Below are 13,961 nucleotides of genomic sequence, written 5' to 3' on the forward strand. Positions count from 1 at the left end.
TCGGATTATAAACGTTATGCTTGACCACCATCGTGGATGTGTGTAAAGTCGGATTGGACAAGTAGTCACGACATTTATCCGGTTTTCTACTAAAGGAATGTTTTTTTCTTCCTCTTTTCAGCAACTAACGATACAAGTGTTCCGCTTTTCCAGTAGGGCTGTTCAAGTACACCAGTCGGCTTTTAGGCTTTTTCTCATGTAGCCTAGTTTTTCTTTGCAGGGAAAAGCCTTCCGTTGTTCGCGTGCTTTTCTTTCATCTTCCGGTGGATTGTGATTGTGGCAACTATTTATTCTGTAGAGTTCATGTAACCGTGTCTTCGAGCTCAGCCCTGCGGGTTTTGGTACTTGGATAAGAGTGACTAAAAAGTTAGGCTACTTGTCGTAAATGGATCGCCATTCCAGTTTCATTTCCATTTGGCTACAACTGGAACTCTGTGCCATGGCTGTTCTTCTCACTAAAGGTAAACTTTGATCCCTTAAAACATGCCTTCATGTCCTCTTTGCCCTTTTCTGACCAAAGGAAAAAGTTCAAAAAGGTCGTGTGCGAGAAAACGGAGTCAGAACCTCCCAAAGGCCTTATCATGGCTTTCTTATCCGTTTCCAATTGCGCAACGTTGAATAAGTAAAATTATTAAACAACGCAGTTTTGTCAACAAAATTATTTTATCTTCTCTCTCTTTACTTTCCGAACTTTGATATTTCCTATAACAAATAATGATACAAATAGAAGAAAAACCATCCGCGCATCCAGGTGGCGTGTTTTCAATATGCTTTTTCTAAATCTCAATAACTTTTAGTTTGTTTCATCTACTATATATTCCAACACAGGACAGGTGCCATAGCACTGTTATACCCATGAAAAACCTAACTTTCTATACCGTTTCTGGTCTGTGTTTTCCCCCATGAGTTCCTATAGCAGACTGGCCCTAATTTTTCTCATAATTCTCACGCTAGGGCACATCAATGGGATGTGTGATATTATGAAAACTATAGGCTATAGGGTTTTACTGTAAATACGTCAACTCGAGTCTCCAAAGTAGAAAGCAAAGCCCAGTAGCTACTACGCTACGGATGTTTGGCTCCTATATATAAAGCATTTGGCAATTGCGAGAGCATATTTATTAGTTTGTTGCCGTAATGCCATTATCATGTGTTTAGGGCCCTGTCAATGGTCAGTTCATGATTAAGAAGATGACAAACGTGTAACTGGAGACTGGAAGTCCACAAAACATCGTGTAACAACATACAGCGGCTGTGTTTATTTGTGTGCGTCTCTGCGTGTGTTTTTGGGGGTAGCTGTCTTGTAACAATGTTAATTAGCCTTTAACTAGTAAAGCTATGGATTTATATTGACAATTATATCAGGTCGATGCAAATAGCTTGTGCCATATTTAACTTGTTGAACTCCATAAAAATGTGTTTTCAGTCATTTTAAAACATCTGACTATAAGTGAAACGCTATTCGTAGCATTTGCTGCGCGTTTTTAGCACTATATATATTAACATTGTTAATTAACATTTATATAAATCATTTGTTGCAAAAAAACCCGAATAATAACAAGGTTGTTTGGTGGAAGTTTTTAAGATGAGAAGCCGAGAGAGCTCATTGCGCCCAGCCCATCCTGACCACACAAATGCTTGCATATGAAAGATGAAAAAGGAGACTCCTGCGCTGCTCTCTCACCCCCTTTTACGAGTTTCCATTTGGGTTGAAAGAAATTGACTTTGGAAAACAAACCACTAATTATAAGATACACGGTTCCTGTTTTATAATAGGGACGGACTAAAAGGACAATTTTGAACGGAAAGGGCTTAACCTCGGCGTATGTACTGCATTTCATTTGAACACGTCTACTTCTCAAAGTCTTTCATGGGTTACCTTGTCATTTACATGCGTTCAGATCCGACTAGGCAGTCTTTAAAATACACAAGTAGTCTGGTTTCTGATTCAAATATCGAAATAGCGAGTTGGTTTTAAAAGTAAAGTAGATATGCGATTGGCTGTATGTTATTATTGGATATAACAGCCATGTGTGTGTGACTTTATCAAATATCTATCTGAGGAGTTTATAACATTTCCACAAATTTGATTACAAAACGCAAGATTTCTCCCCTGTTGGAATATGTTTGGATTTCCCAAACTGCTGCCCAGTTAGAAAAGGCTGACCTTGTACGCGGAAAAGTTTCAAAGCACAAACAATTTCATTGAGACGTTATTACTAGATACTATGCTGAATTTGGGGTCAGTTATTTCTTGAAATGTTGGAGAATAGGCTACTATTTAGCCGACAACACTTCATTAAACGAATCAAGTAGGCCTATGACTAACACTTTGCATTTCTTTTCTTTAAGGAGAAATACGGTGTTACTGTGATGCCCCCCACTGCGTGGCCACGGGCTACATGTGTAAATCTGATCTAAACGCCTGTTTCACCAAGGTGCTGGACCCAATGAACTCTAACTCTCCCCTCACGCACGGGTGTCTAGATCCCATAGCGAACGCTGCCGACATATGCAGCTCTAAGAACACAAATGCCCTGAGTGAGGGTTTGTCTATGCTGGAGTGCTGTCACGACGACATGTGCAACTACAGAGGCCTTCACGACCTGGCTCACACCAGAGAATCAACAGGTAAGAAAAGAAGAGAGCATCGAAACATGAAATGTCTCTGACTGGAAATATTATGGGTATTATTTTACATTCTGTTCTATAAGGTTTATAATGTGTGACAGACAGAGCAACCAAACTGACAATATGTAGTGTAGCCTATTCAGGTCTTCTCCCTGTAATATTCTGAAATGGTGTTTAAATGTACCATAGCCCTATACAGTAACTGAATCAACTACAGAGGTTAGTTTAATGGTCTACTGTAATGCATACACCTTTTACTAATTCCCACCTTTACACAGCTTCAGTTAGATTTTTTTATGGGTTGCAGCACAGCGGCAAAGAGAGGAGTGTTTGTGGGGGGGGGGGCTCACCGGTTTACCTGAAGAACTTGGACGCAGATCAGATATTTTCTGTTGCGTGTGCACCATGTAATTTCTCCACCGAGTAGGAATGTGCCCTGTAGAATATCCTTTCACAGGCTGCATGTAGGAAGGCATAAATACGAGCATCACTGAGTCATGACAAGGTGTATGGTCATACAGAGAGGAATGGAGAGCTCTCAAGTAGGACTTTCTGTTATGAAAAGTATTGGAGTTTAGCAGGTTTATTAGCTGAAATGTATTTATTTTGGCTCTTATTTGGGATAAAGCTCGGCTTTGTGTGTACGTTAGACAATGAAATAACCCACTTTCCCTCTTATCTCCGCGTCCAGACCACGGCCGGTACCAGCCCGAGAGCAACAACCGTCACCTGGTCACGCGGGTACAGGAGCTGGCCTCGGCCAAAGAGGTGTGGTTCAGGGCAGCGGTGATCGCGGTGCCCATCGCTGGAGGCCTCATCTTGGTCCTCCTCATCATGCTGGCCTTACGGATGCTCCGCAGCGAGAACAAGCGGCTGCAGGACCAGAGACAGCAGATGCTGTCACGGCTCCACTACAGCTTCCACGGCCACCACACCAAGAAGGGCCACATGGCGAAGCTAGACCTGGAGTGTATGGTGCCCGTGACAGGACACGAAAACTGCTGCCTCACCTGTGACAAGATGAGACAGGCAGACCTGGGGAACGACAAGATACTGTCTCTGGTACACTGGGGGATGTACAGTGGGCATGGGAAGCTGGAGTTTGTATGACTTACTTTTCTAAGTTTGTTTGACTTTACTTAATGCCCCCCCCCCCCCTCCCAAAAAACAGCCAAGACTGTCTCTCCTCTACTCGTTGGGTTTCCTCTTTTAATTTTAAAAATGAATCCCCAGTTTTGTCTATTTTACTTCACAGCTGTTTTTTTTCAATGGAGGAAAGAAAAGAGGACTGAGCTGAACGCAAAGCCTTGTGGTTTTTGCTAAAGGAGCACTTTACTTGAAAATGAAAGGCAAACCATCGAGGCTCTATTTAAACTTGAGGACAGGACTGACCGACGGACTGAGAAAGCCCTGTCAAGACCCTGTCTGCATGTGGATCCTGGACTATACAGGGAGCGCTGAAGGATTCCAAATCTGTCTTATTTGCACATTTGTAAAAAGTAAAATAAGTTGTTTTGCTTAAAAAAAGAAGCTAAATAGAAGAAGACTTTTACACTGACACCAGGGTTAAACAAAAATAAAATAGTTTGATAATTCAGTGTTGACTGTAGGTGTGTGCACTCCTCTGTGTACGTTTCTTGATCCAAGCCTATTGTAAAGATTTAAAAATATATATATTTTTGTCTGAAAGAAAGACCCTGTCCTGTGTGTTCTTCCTTGCTGTGTGAAAGAGAGGAACAGAGACTCATGTCAGATTTCTTTTCAAGATGTCCCCCCGGTGTGGATCGTGTGTGTACAGTAGTATGTAAGAGGATGTGTAGTGAGTGAGAGGACCACGCTGCCGTGGTGGTGTGACGTTTCATACCCAGACGGTGGGAGTGTGGGCCGCCGCGGCGTGTGTGTAGTATCAGGCGGAGTGTGTTGGCCGTGTGGTGCGTGTAGGGCTGACTTCACAGTGAGGCCTTGTTTCACAGTAGTACTCCACATCTGAGTCATTCTTGAACCTCCTCCAAAGGTCAGGATTTCGGGCTTCAAACACATTCGGTTTCTTTCATTGCTGGATTCCTCCTGGAAGTAGTGTGGCTATTTATTTTATACTCGGTCTAATGCCAGTAGAAGCCCTCCCCATTCAGCTCCTCTGCATGTGTTTCAGCCAACACACTAACCCTCCTGTATCCCAGCTTGTGTTGACGAAGAGGGCTCTTTTCTTTGCCAAGCGACGAGGCTAGTGATTATGCCACAATTGACACTCTTATTACGCAGCTTAGAAATAGATCTCAAGCCTGAGGTTGCGCATGTGTTTTATTGAGAGAGTTATGCACGGGTTATCGGGAGAGTTAATATGGAACCCGCAGAGTTCTAGCTTCAATAATGTGAAGACTATGTTTCTATTGTTGTTGTGTTGAAACCCCCTTCGCTTCTTTTCTCCAGTCTGTTTGGTAGGCCTTCTACTTTATTACATCGTAATACTTCCCTGATGGTACGTGTATCTAGCTGTAAAGCCTGTCCACCGTGAAACACAAAGACACATCACATGACCAATTTCAACCAGCTACTTTTTTTTTTTTCTTTTTGAGGAAAAACTTTGGTGGACTTTGACTATGATAAATGATGTGGGAAGAATCAATCATGGCAATGCAGGATTCTGTGTACTTGTAGGAACGTTAACGTAGCAGCCTAAGAGTTGGGCCTTCAAAAGGAACATAGCATGTTTTGGGAACCACGGTTCAAAAGTTCAAAGGAACTGTGTTTACTCCTCTCCGTGGTAACCAAGACAGAGAGAAGGAAAGTAAGTTGTTTATTTTAGGTCCACCTGTGTGTGTGTCTGTGTGTCTGTCTGTGTGTCTGTCTGTGTCTGTCCGTTTGCATGCGTGCGTGCGTGTCTACTGTGTGTGTCTGTCTGTTTGTGTGTCTGTCCGTTTGCATGCGTGCGTGTCTACTGTGCGTGTGTCAGTTCCAGGCTGACTTCTTGTTTCTCTCCATTAGGCCTTAAGGAAAACAGGCTAACCACTTAACAGCAATCTGCTTCAGCCGGGCCTCAGCCCACGCAGACACTTAGTCTCCCCAGGACTATTACCCTGCAATAATAACAAGACCCTCTGGTTTGGACAGCTAATGTGCCCCGTGTTTTTGTTCTGCTCGCTCCCATCACCTGCTGATACCAGACAGGCAGGGATGTCTGAAGGGGGAGGGCACGCACACACATGTACGCACACACGTACGCACGCACACACACACGCACGCATGCGTGCACACACACACACACACACACACACACACACACACACACACTAGTAGTGCCTCTTGATGCTACTGTTAGACCCCATGCACAGTGGCTCTACAATAAAACACTTCTCCGGGCCCATTAGGATCGGCTGCCATTTTGCTGAGCGGCAGGCGGTCAGGCTGTTTGTATTGACATGCAAATGTAATGAGGCGGTCGACTTGCTCCCTTCAAAAGCCCAATTTGTTTTGAAGTCACTTCAAAATGTCCCCTTTCTAACTTGCCAATGAATTGTTATTGGTGTAGATTCTGGATGCGTCTGGAAAGGCACCCTGTTGCCTATATGGTGCAGTATATACGTAATAGGATGCCTTTTGGGTCGCTCCCGCTGTCTCTCTCTCTCTCTCTCGCTCTCTCGCTCTCTCGCTCTCTCTCTCGCTCTCTCGCTCTCTCGCTCTCTCTCATGTGTATACCTCTCAAGAATCATAGACTCCAGTCCCAGGTTTCCGCACTAGCAGCAATGAGGGTGAGATATACAGCTTTTATTGGTATGTGACATTTTCCAAACCTCATAGAGGGGAAGGTTAACTACCGTGATTTAAATCAGAGCTGTTCTCATTTCTTCTCTCCCCACCTCGCTGGCGATTAAAACGCTCATGCAGTCGGTGCTGTGTGTATATAGGGATCCCATAGACTATTCTGTGCCCTGTGTTAAACAATATATGAAGTGTAAACACACATGGGACCTGTTAACACCTGCACATAGTAAGGGGTCATTACACAGTTATTATAGCCTTGAATGTTATTCTTGTTTTTCCCCTCTTCTTCCTCTTCCTCAGGCTCTATAGAGATTTCAGCTTATCCCATGTTGAGCAATGCTGAGTAATAAAGACACTCATGATCAATTAGTTATTGGTGAAGATTACAGGTGAATGCTTCTCTGTCTCAGTAGCAAACTCTTGACTACATAGAATTTACTCACAGTACACAAACTGATATGTGGAGAAGCCTATATATATATATATATATATATATGAGGACAGACACTATAAACGGTTTCACAAATGAACTCTGGGACCTTTTCGCTTTTCAGAGATAGTTCTTGTAACTCCTGTGGCCTGTCTTGAAAACATACGCCGTATAAATGACCCACTGAAGACTATTTACTTGTCAGCCGTTAAAATAAATAAAAACATTCTCAAAAACAAACAATGTGTCATTTTAGAGAACATAACAATTTATACGTTTAAGAAAATAGACGTTCCTGTTGGGTTTCCACCGTGACGCATATGCAAGTGTCATTCTGCCCCGTGACAAATGGACATCCGTTTAAATAAGACACAGAATAAATATTTATTCCGCCCAAAGGCAAGTTCACTTCCTTTGAATGGATACAACATGGGTTGGTCCCTGTCCTCCTTGACCTTCAGCCCATCTAAACATTTAGCCCTGCATGTTGTTAACGTTTAGATTGAAATCTGCCTTGAGAAAAATCAGGTTGGGAATGTTTACGAGATCCGGCTTGGGGCTCTTGAAGCCTAATGTCACCGTGTGTAAATAGGCGTTTTGTGATGTTTTTAAAAAGGGGCTTTCTCAGTTGCAGACCAACCACGGTTAAATCAAACACTAGCTCTACAAATGAAAGATCATTAACAGAGGAGTCCGAGACAGGAGACAGAGATTGATGATGATGGTCCATTGTGGCTCAGTTGGTAGAGCATGGGACTTGCAACGCTGAGATTGTGGGTTCAATTCCCACGGGGGACCAGTACTAATATAAATATATGAATTCACTAGTGTAAATTACTCTGGACTAGAGCATCTGCTAAATGACTAACATGTCAAATTAAATACAATTTCAGGATTACAAAAAAGTCCCAAATAGATACTCCAATATCTATGTATAGGTAACAAACCACCCTGCTAGTCAAGTGTCCTGTTGGTTTAGTATGCGTCTCTAACTCTAAGCCGTGGCAGAGAGAAGAGCCCTGAGCTTCAGTGAGGAGGCTGGAAGCCACCTAATGTGTCCCCATGGCTGGTGTTGAGACTATTTTTTAGAGCCCATTAAGGATCCAGACTAAGCCTTGTGATGAGTTGTCCCCAACAAAGCCTGAGTGCATACACATACACACACATTTATTGGCCCCTCACCTGACCCTGAAGACAGACAGCAGAACAATGTCTACCTCGCCTTAGAGCCTCTGACACTTCTTACCCTCAGAGACCCACTCATATCTCTCTTTCAAAGGCCTCTCATGTAGTCTGATGTTATCCAAGTCAGGTGGTCCTAGTCATACACGTAGGGAATAAAGGCCATATTTTAAGACTACATACTGCAGCAGTTTGGATGTACTATGCAGGACCTCCACTTTCTATTTGACTGAAATACCAACTCCCACCTTTATGCCACATCCTGCTGTTAACGTGGTCCCTATACCTCCCAACACACTTCTGTAGTAGAGGAGAGATGGAGTACATTATCAGGTGCCAACTGTGAACACAGAGAATGACAACAGAGGCTGAACATGAGCAGAACAGAAGTTGAAACTGTTCAATAAGCCCTCCCACCCCCCATAATAATGGCTTTCACAAAGTAAATTGGCAGCTGGCCAGTCAGGCTTCTCTCTCTGTGAAGAGAACAGTGTAGGGACAGTGAGCAGCGGCAACACCTTGAGTTGGCAGCTAAATCCCTGGTCTAGTGTGTGTGTGTTAGTTGGCAGCCGTATCTCCGGGTGGGACTCTGTGCAGGGAGGTTATTATGTGTGTGCATTGTGAGACCTAGATCCCAGGAATTACCAGACTGAAAGGACAGATTAAAAGGATTGCAGGCAGTCAAATGTCCAGAGAATCTAATCCTACAATAACAGATAAGACTGGACGTGCGTCCCAAATGGCATCCTATTTCACATATGGTGCACTATGGGCCCTGGTCAAAAGTAGTGCACTAAATAGGGAATAGGGTGACATTTGGGATGCAGATTTTTATAGCCTGCCAGGTTATGAATGGGCAGTGGCATATCTCATCCCAGTTGTCACACTTTAGCTTTTAAAACCATGTCAGATCAGATGATATCTTGGTCACTGAGAGATTTGATTACAGGATCAGCACTGGTGTTTAGAGACCCAGTATGGGTCGTTTTCTCTATAGAGGATGGATGGGTGGGTGTAGCCTGGGTCCTAACCGGATTGTTCCGTTTCGGGTGGGTGGCCATTGTCAAGTGACACCCAATAACGTGCTGTGGAAAAATGTGGCCAATGTATTTCACAGGGAGGGAGCCAAACTAAATCAACTACAGACGGACAACTGGGACATGGAGTCTATAAGTGATAAAACCGCTCCTGACAAAATGAATTTATCTATTTGTTTATGTTTGAGAAATTACTAACTGACATATCTACAGATGTAGGATCTTAATTTGATCAACCGGTTGGCTCTTGCAGGAAAACTTTCTTGCAATGCAGGAAATGTAAAACTTGCAGTGTATTTGAGGTTAAAAAGGGATACCGAAGTTTGTAATTTTCACTTAGAAATGTTAAACTTGATTATCCCATAAGAAAAATGTATCGAACTCCTACAAAAATGTTAATTCATTATCCACATAATATTATCCACATAATAATTCATATTTCCTGTTGCAGACAGATTATTTTCCTGCTGTAGCAAACTGGCCCAAATTCAGATCATACATGTGTACCACATGTTGGAGTACGACGCCACTGCAGGACAAAGTGAAATTAGACATTTAGGCTGCTATGTCCCAAAACACTGGGGGTAAACGCTGGATAATTATTCTCTGAGACGTTTACGACACTTTCTGGGGAACGTTAAACTGTAGGGTTTGTTTGGGGAAAGTGTCCTATTAACCATTAAAAATCAATATGTTTCCCAAATGGCACCCTATTACCTATAGGGTTTTGGTCAGAAGTAGTGCACTATATAGAGGATAGGGTGCCATTTGGGATGCAACCAGGGACAGACATGTAAAGACGTTAGGTGGTGATGAAATCAGTTTATAAACATGATATTCATTCTGTGTGTAAAGCGTTCATGTATGAGCTCTGCAACCCCTCAATCCCTTACGGGGGAAAAAAATTACAATTTCACATGTGAAACCATGTTGTTTTGGAACATTTCTCATGTGATGTTATTTCAAATAAAGTTTCACATGTGGATTTTCATGTGATCTCATAAGCTTTCATACGTGAAATCATGTGGTTTTGGAACACTTCACATTTGTTGAGATTTCATGTGATTATTTTTCTCGTGACATTTCCAAAGTTAGTTGTTACGATGTCCCCGGAACATCACGCAGACGCAGTATTTTCGACTTACACAATGTAATCATGTATGTCAAATATGTATGTTTATACAGTAATTATTGTTCAAGCTTTTCTCACCTGGGATTTGAACTCACAACTTCTTGGTTGAGGCATTGCGATGTCCCTGCTATGCCACCATGACCGTGTCAATGACTGAGTTCACTTGTATTCCTACACTTTGGACTTCAAAGTAAATCTCTGCTTTTTTTTTAAATACACGAAAGAAAAACGATTATACTCATAGTGATTCAAGTGTAACAATAAAACATAATAATATGTCCCACAAACATTAGACAACTATAGAGAAAACCCTCAAATTGCTGAAATAAGAAAACTAAATCAATGATAAGAGAATGGTCAGAATAACTGATAACTAAAATAGCAGTGCAGATGGCACACTTTTGCTAAGTGCAGTGGTTTATTATAGGTACAATGCATTCAGAAAGTATTCAGACGCCTTCACTTTCCCCACATTTTGTTATGTTAAAGCCTTATTCTAAAATGGATTACATAGGTTTATCCCCTCATCAATCTATACACAATACCCCATAATGATAAGGCAAAACAGGTTTGTAGATTTTTTTTGCAAGAATTTATTACAAATAAAAAACAGAAATATCTAAAGCTAAGTATTCACACCCTTTACTCAGTACTTTGTTGAAGCACCTTTGGCAGCAATTTCAGCCTCAAGTCTTCTTGGGTATGACGCTACAAGCTTGGCACACCTGTATTTGGGGAGTTTCTCCCATTCTACTCTGCAGATCTGCAGGTCTTTGCAGAGATGTTCGAACGGGTTCAAGTCCGGGCTCTGGCTGGGCCACTCAAGGACTTTCACCTCCCTGACCAAGGCCCTTCTCCCTCGATTGCTCAGTTTGGCCGGGCGGCCAGCTCTAGGATGAGTCTTGGTGGAGGCCACTGTGTTCTTGGGGACCATCAATGCTGCAAAAATGTTTTGGTACCCTTCACCAGATCTGTGCCTCGCCACAATTCTGTCTCGGCGCTCTACTGACAACCGCATGACTTGGTTTTTGCTCTGACATGCACTGCCGACTGTGGGACCTGATACAGACAGGTGTGTGCCTTTCCAAATCATGTCTAATCAATTGAATTTACCACAGGTGGACTTTAATCAAGTTGTAGAAATATCTCAAGGATGATCAAAAGAAACAGGATGCACCTGAGCTCAATTTCGAGTCTCATAGCAAAGGATCTGAATATTATATAAATAAGGTATTTCATTTTTTTAATGCATTTGTAAACATTTTTAAAACCTATTTTCACTCTGTCATTATGGGGTATTGTGTGTAGATTGATGTGGGGAAAAATGATGTATTCCATTTTACAATAAGACTGTAATGTAACAAAATGTGGAAATAGCCAAGGGGTCTGAATTCTTACAGAATGCATTGTATTTGTCTTTATTATGGATCCCCATTGGCTGCTTCCAAGGCAGCAGCTACTCTTCCTGGGGTCCAGAAAAATTAAGGCAGTTATACAATTAAAAAAACATTACAATACATTCACAACTGATTTCACAAAACATTGTGTGCCCTACTCTACTACCACATATCTACAACACAAAATCCATGTGTACGTGTGTGTATAGTGTGTATGTTATTGTGTGATTGTATGCATGTGTCTGTGCCTATGTCTGTGTTACTTCACAGTCCCCGCTGTTTCACAAGGTGTATTTTTATCTGTTTTTAAAATTCTAATTGTACTGCTTGCATGAGTTACATGATGTTGAATAGAGTTCCATGTAGTCATGTGTGCCTCCCATAGTCTGTTCTGGACTTGGGGACTGTGAAGAGACCTCTGGTGGCATGTCTTGTGGGGTATGCATGGGTGTCTGAGCTGTGTGCCAGTAGTTCAAACAGGTGCATTCAACATGTCAATAACTCTCATAAATACAAGTAGTGATGAAGTCAATCTCTCATCTATTTTGAGCCAGGAGAGATTTACATGCATATTATTAATGTCAGCTCTCTGTGTACATGTTAGGGCCAGCCGTGCTGCCCTGTTTCCACATTATTCATTACAATATTTAGTTGTTTAGGGTTTAGTGGATGATTTGTCTCAAATACAGTGCTTTTTGTTTTTGAAATATTTAAGACTAACTTATTCCTTGCCACCCATTCAGAAACTTACTGCAGTTCTTTGTTAAGTTTTCCAGTCATTTCAGTTGCTGTAGTAGCTGACGTGAATAGTGTTGAGTCATCCGCATATCGTTAGTAAAGATTGAAAAAAGTAAGGGGCCTAGACAGCTGCCTTGGGGAGTTCCTGATTCTACCTGGATTATGTTGAATAGACTTCCATTAAAGAACACCTTCTATGTTCTGTTACAGGTAACTCTTTATCCACAATATAGTGAAAAGCCACAACACATACATTTTTCCAGCAGCAGACTATGATCGATAATGTCAAAACCTGCACTGAAGTCTAACAAAACAACCCCCACAATTTTTTTTATCATCAATTTCTCTCAGCCAATCATCAGTCCTTTGTGTAATTGCTGTGCTTGTTGAATGCTCTTCCCTATAAGCGTGCTGAAAGTCTGTTGTCAATTTGTTTACTGTAATTGCATTGTATCTGTTCAAAAGTTTACTAAGGGTTGGTAACAGGCTGATTGGTCGGTTATTTTAACCAGTAAACTGGCCTTTACTATTCTAGGTAGGGGAATTACTTTTGTTTCCCTCCTGGTCTGAAGGCACAAGGTTTCTAGTTGGCTTAAATTGAAGATATGGCAAATAGGAGTGGCAATATCGCCCTCTATTATCCTCAGTAATTTTCCATCCAAGTTGTCAGACCCCGGTGGCTTGTCATTGTTGATAGACAACAATCATTTTTTCACCTCTTCCACGCTCACTTTACAGACTTGAAATTGTCATAATTTGGTCAGGTATACTTGGATGTGTAGTGTCAGCATTTGTTTTGCTGGCATTCATGTCTAAGTTTGCTAATCTTGCCAATGTAAAAATCATAAAGTAGTTGACAATATCAGTGGGTTTTGTGATGAATGAGCCATCTGATTGAATGAATGATGACGCGGAGTTTGCCTTTTTCCCCAACATTTCATTTATCATTCTTTGTACTTTATCTTTGTTTCAAAATGATTTCTCAATTTGCAGAACGTTTGCCAATCGGTTGTGCAGCCAGACTTATTTGCCATTTCTTTTGCCTCATCTCTCTCAACCTGTCACGACTTCTGCCGAAGTCGTTGCCTCTCCTTGTTCGGGCGGTGCTCGGCGGTCGACGTCACCGGTCTTCTAGCCATCATCGATCCTTTTTTCATTTTCCATTGGTTTTGTCTCGTCCCACACCTGTTTTCAATCCCATTCATTACCTGTTGTGTATTTAACCCTCTGTTTCCCCTCATGTCTTTGTCAGAGATTGTTTATTGTCAGTGTTGTGTTTGTTGTATAGGTGCGCGACGGGTCCTCGTACCCATGTTTGTTTATATCTGTTCTTGTTAGTGTTATGGAGCATGTTACGTGGACATTCATTAAAATACTCAATCTTACACTCCGTTTGACTCTCCTGCACCTGACTACCCTGCCACCTATACACACAACTCTGACACAACCATACAATTTTTAAATGTAAGGAATGTGTCAGGGACTTCTGAGAATTCTACAGACTTTGTGGTGCACCAGAAAGATCAGCGTTGTGAGTTTAAATCCCAGGTGGGTTCATATTGAAATCGTGTCAAATGTTGATAAAAGATGTTTACACTATTTTAGTTGAACAGTGCACCACTTACCTTAATACAATTGTATTACTTCCCTTA

At 41.9% G+C, this 13,961-nt stretch overlaps 1 protein-coding gene across 1 annotated transcript; it reads left to right on the forward strand.

Moving 5' to 3' along the window:
* The first annotated feature begins 385 nt into the window (after nucleotides 1-385).
* bambia (BMP and activin membrane-bound inhibitor (Xenopus laevis) homolog a) lies at nucleotides 386-3,741 on the forward strand. Its single transcript, NM_001160484.1, is given in 3 exon segments — nucleotides 386-461; nucleotides 2,353-2,631; nucleotides 3,323-3,741. Coding segments are annotated over 3 exon segments (774 nt in total).
* Nucleotides 3,742-13,961: the final 10,220 nt, after the last annotated feature.

Source organism: Oncorhynchus mykiss, chromosome 11 (assembly GCF_057628025.1).
Source record: "Oncorhynchus mykiss isolate SJ-2025 chromosome 11, ASM5762802v1, whole genome shotgun sequence".
Classification (NCBI taxonomy): domain Eukaryota; kingdom Metazoa; phylum Chordata; class Actinopteri; order Salmoniformes; family Salmonidae; genus Oncorhynchus; species Oncorhynchus mykiss.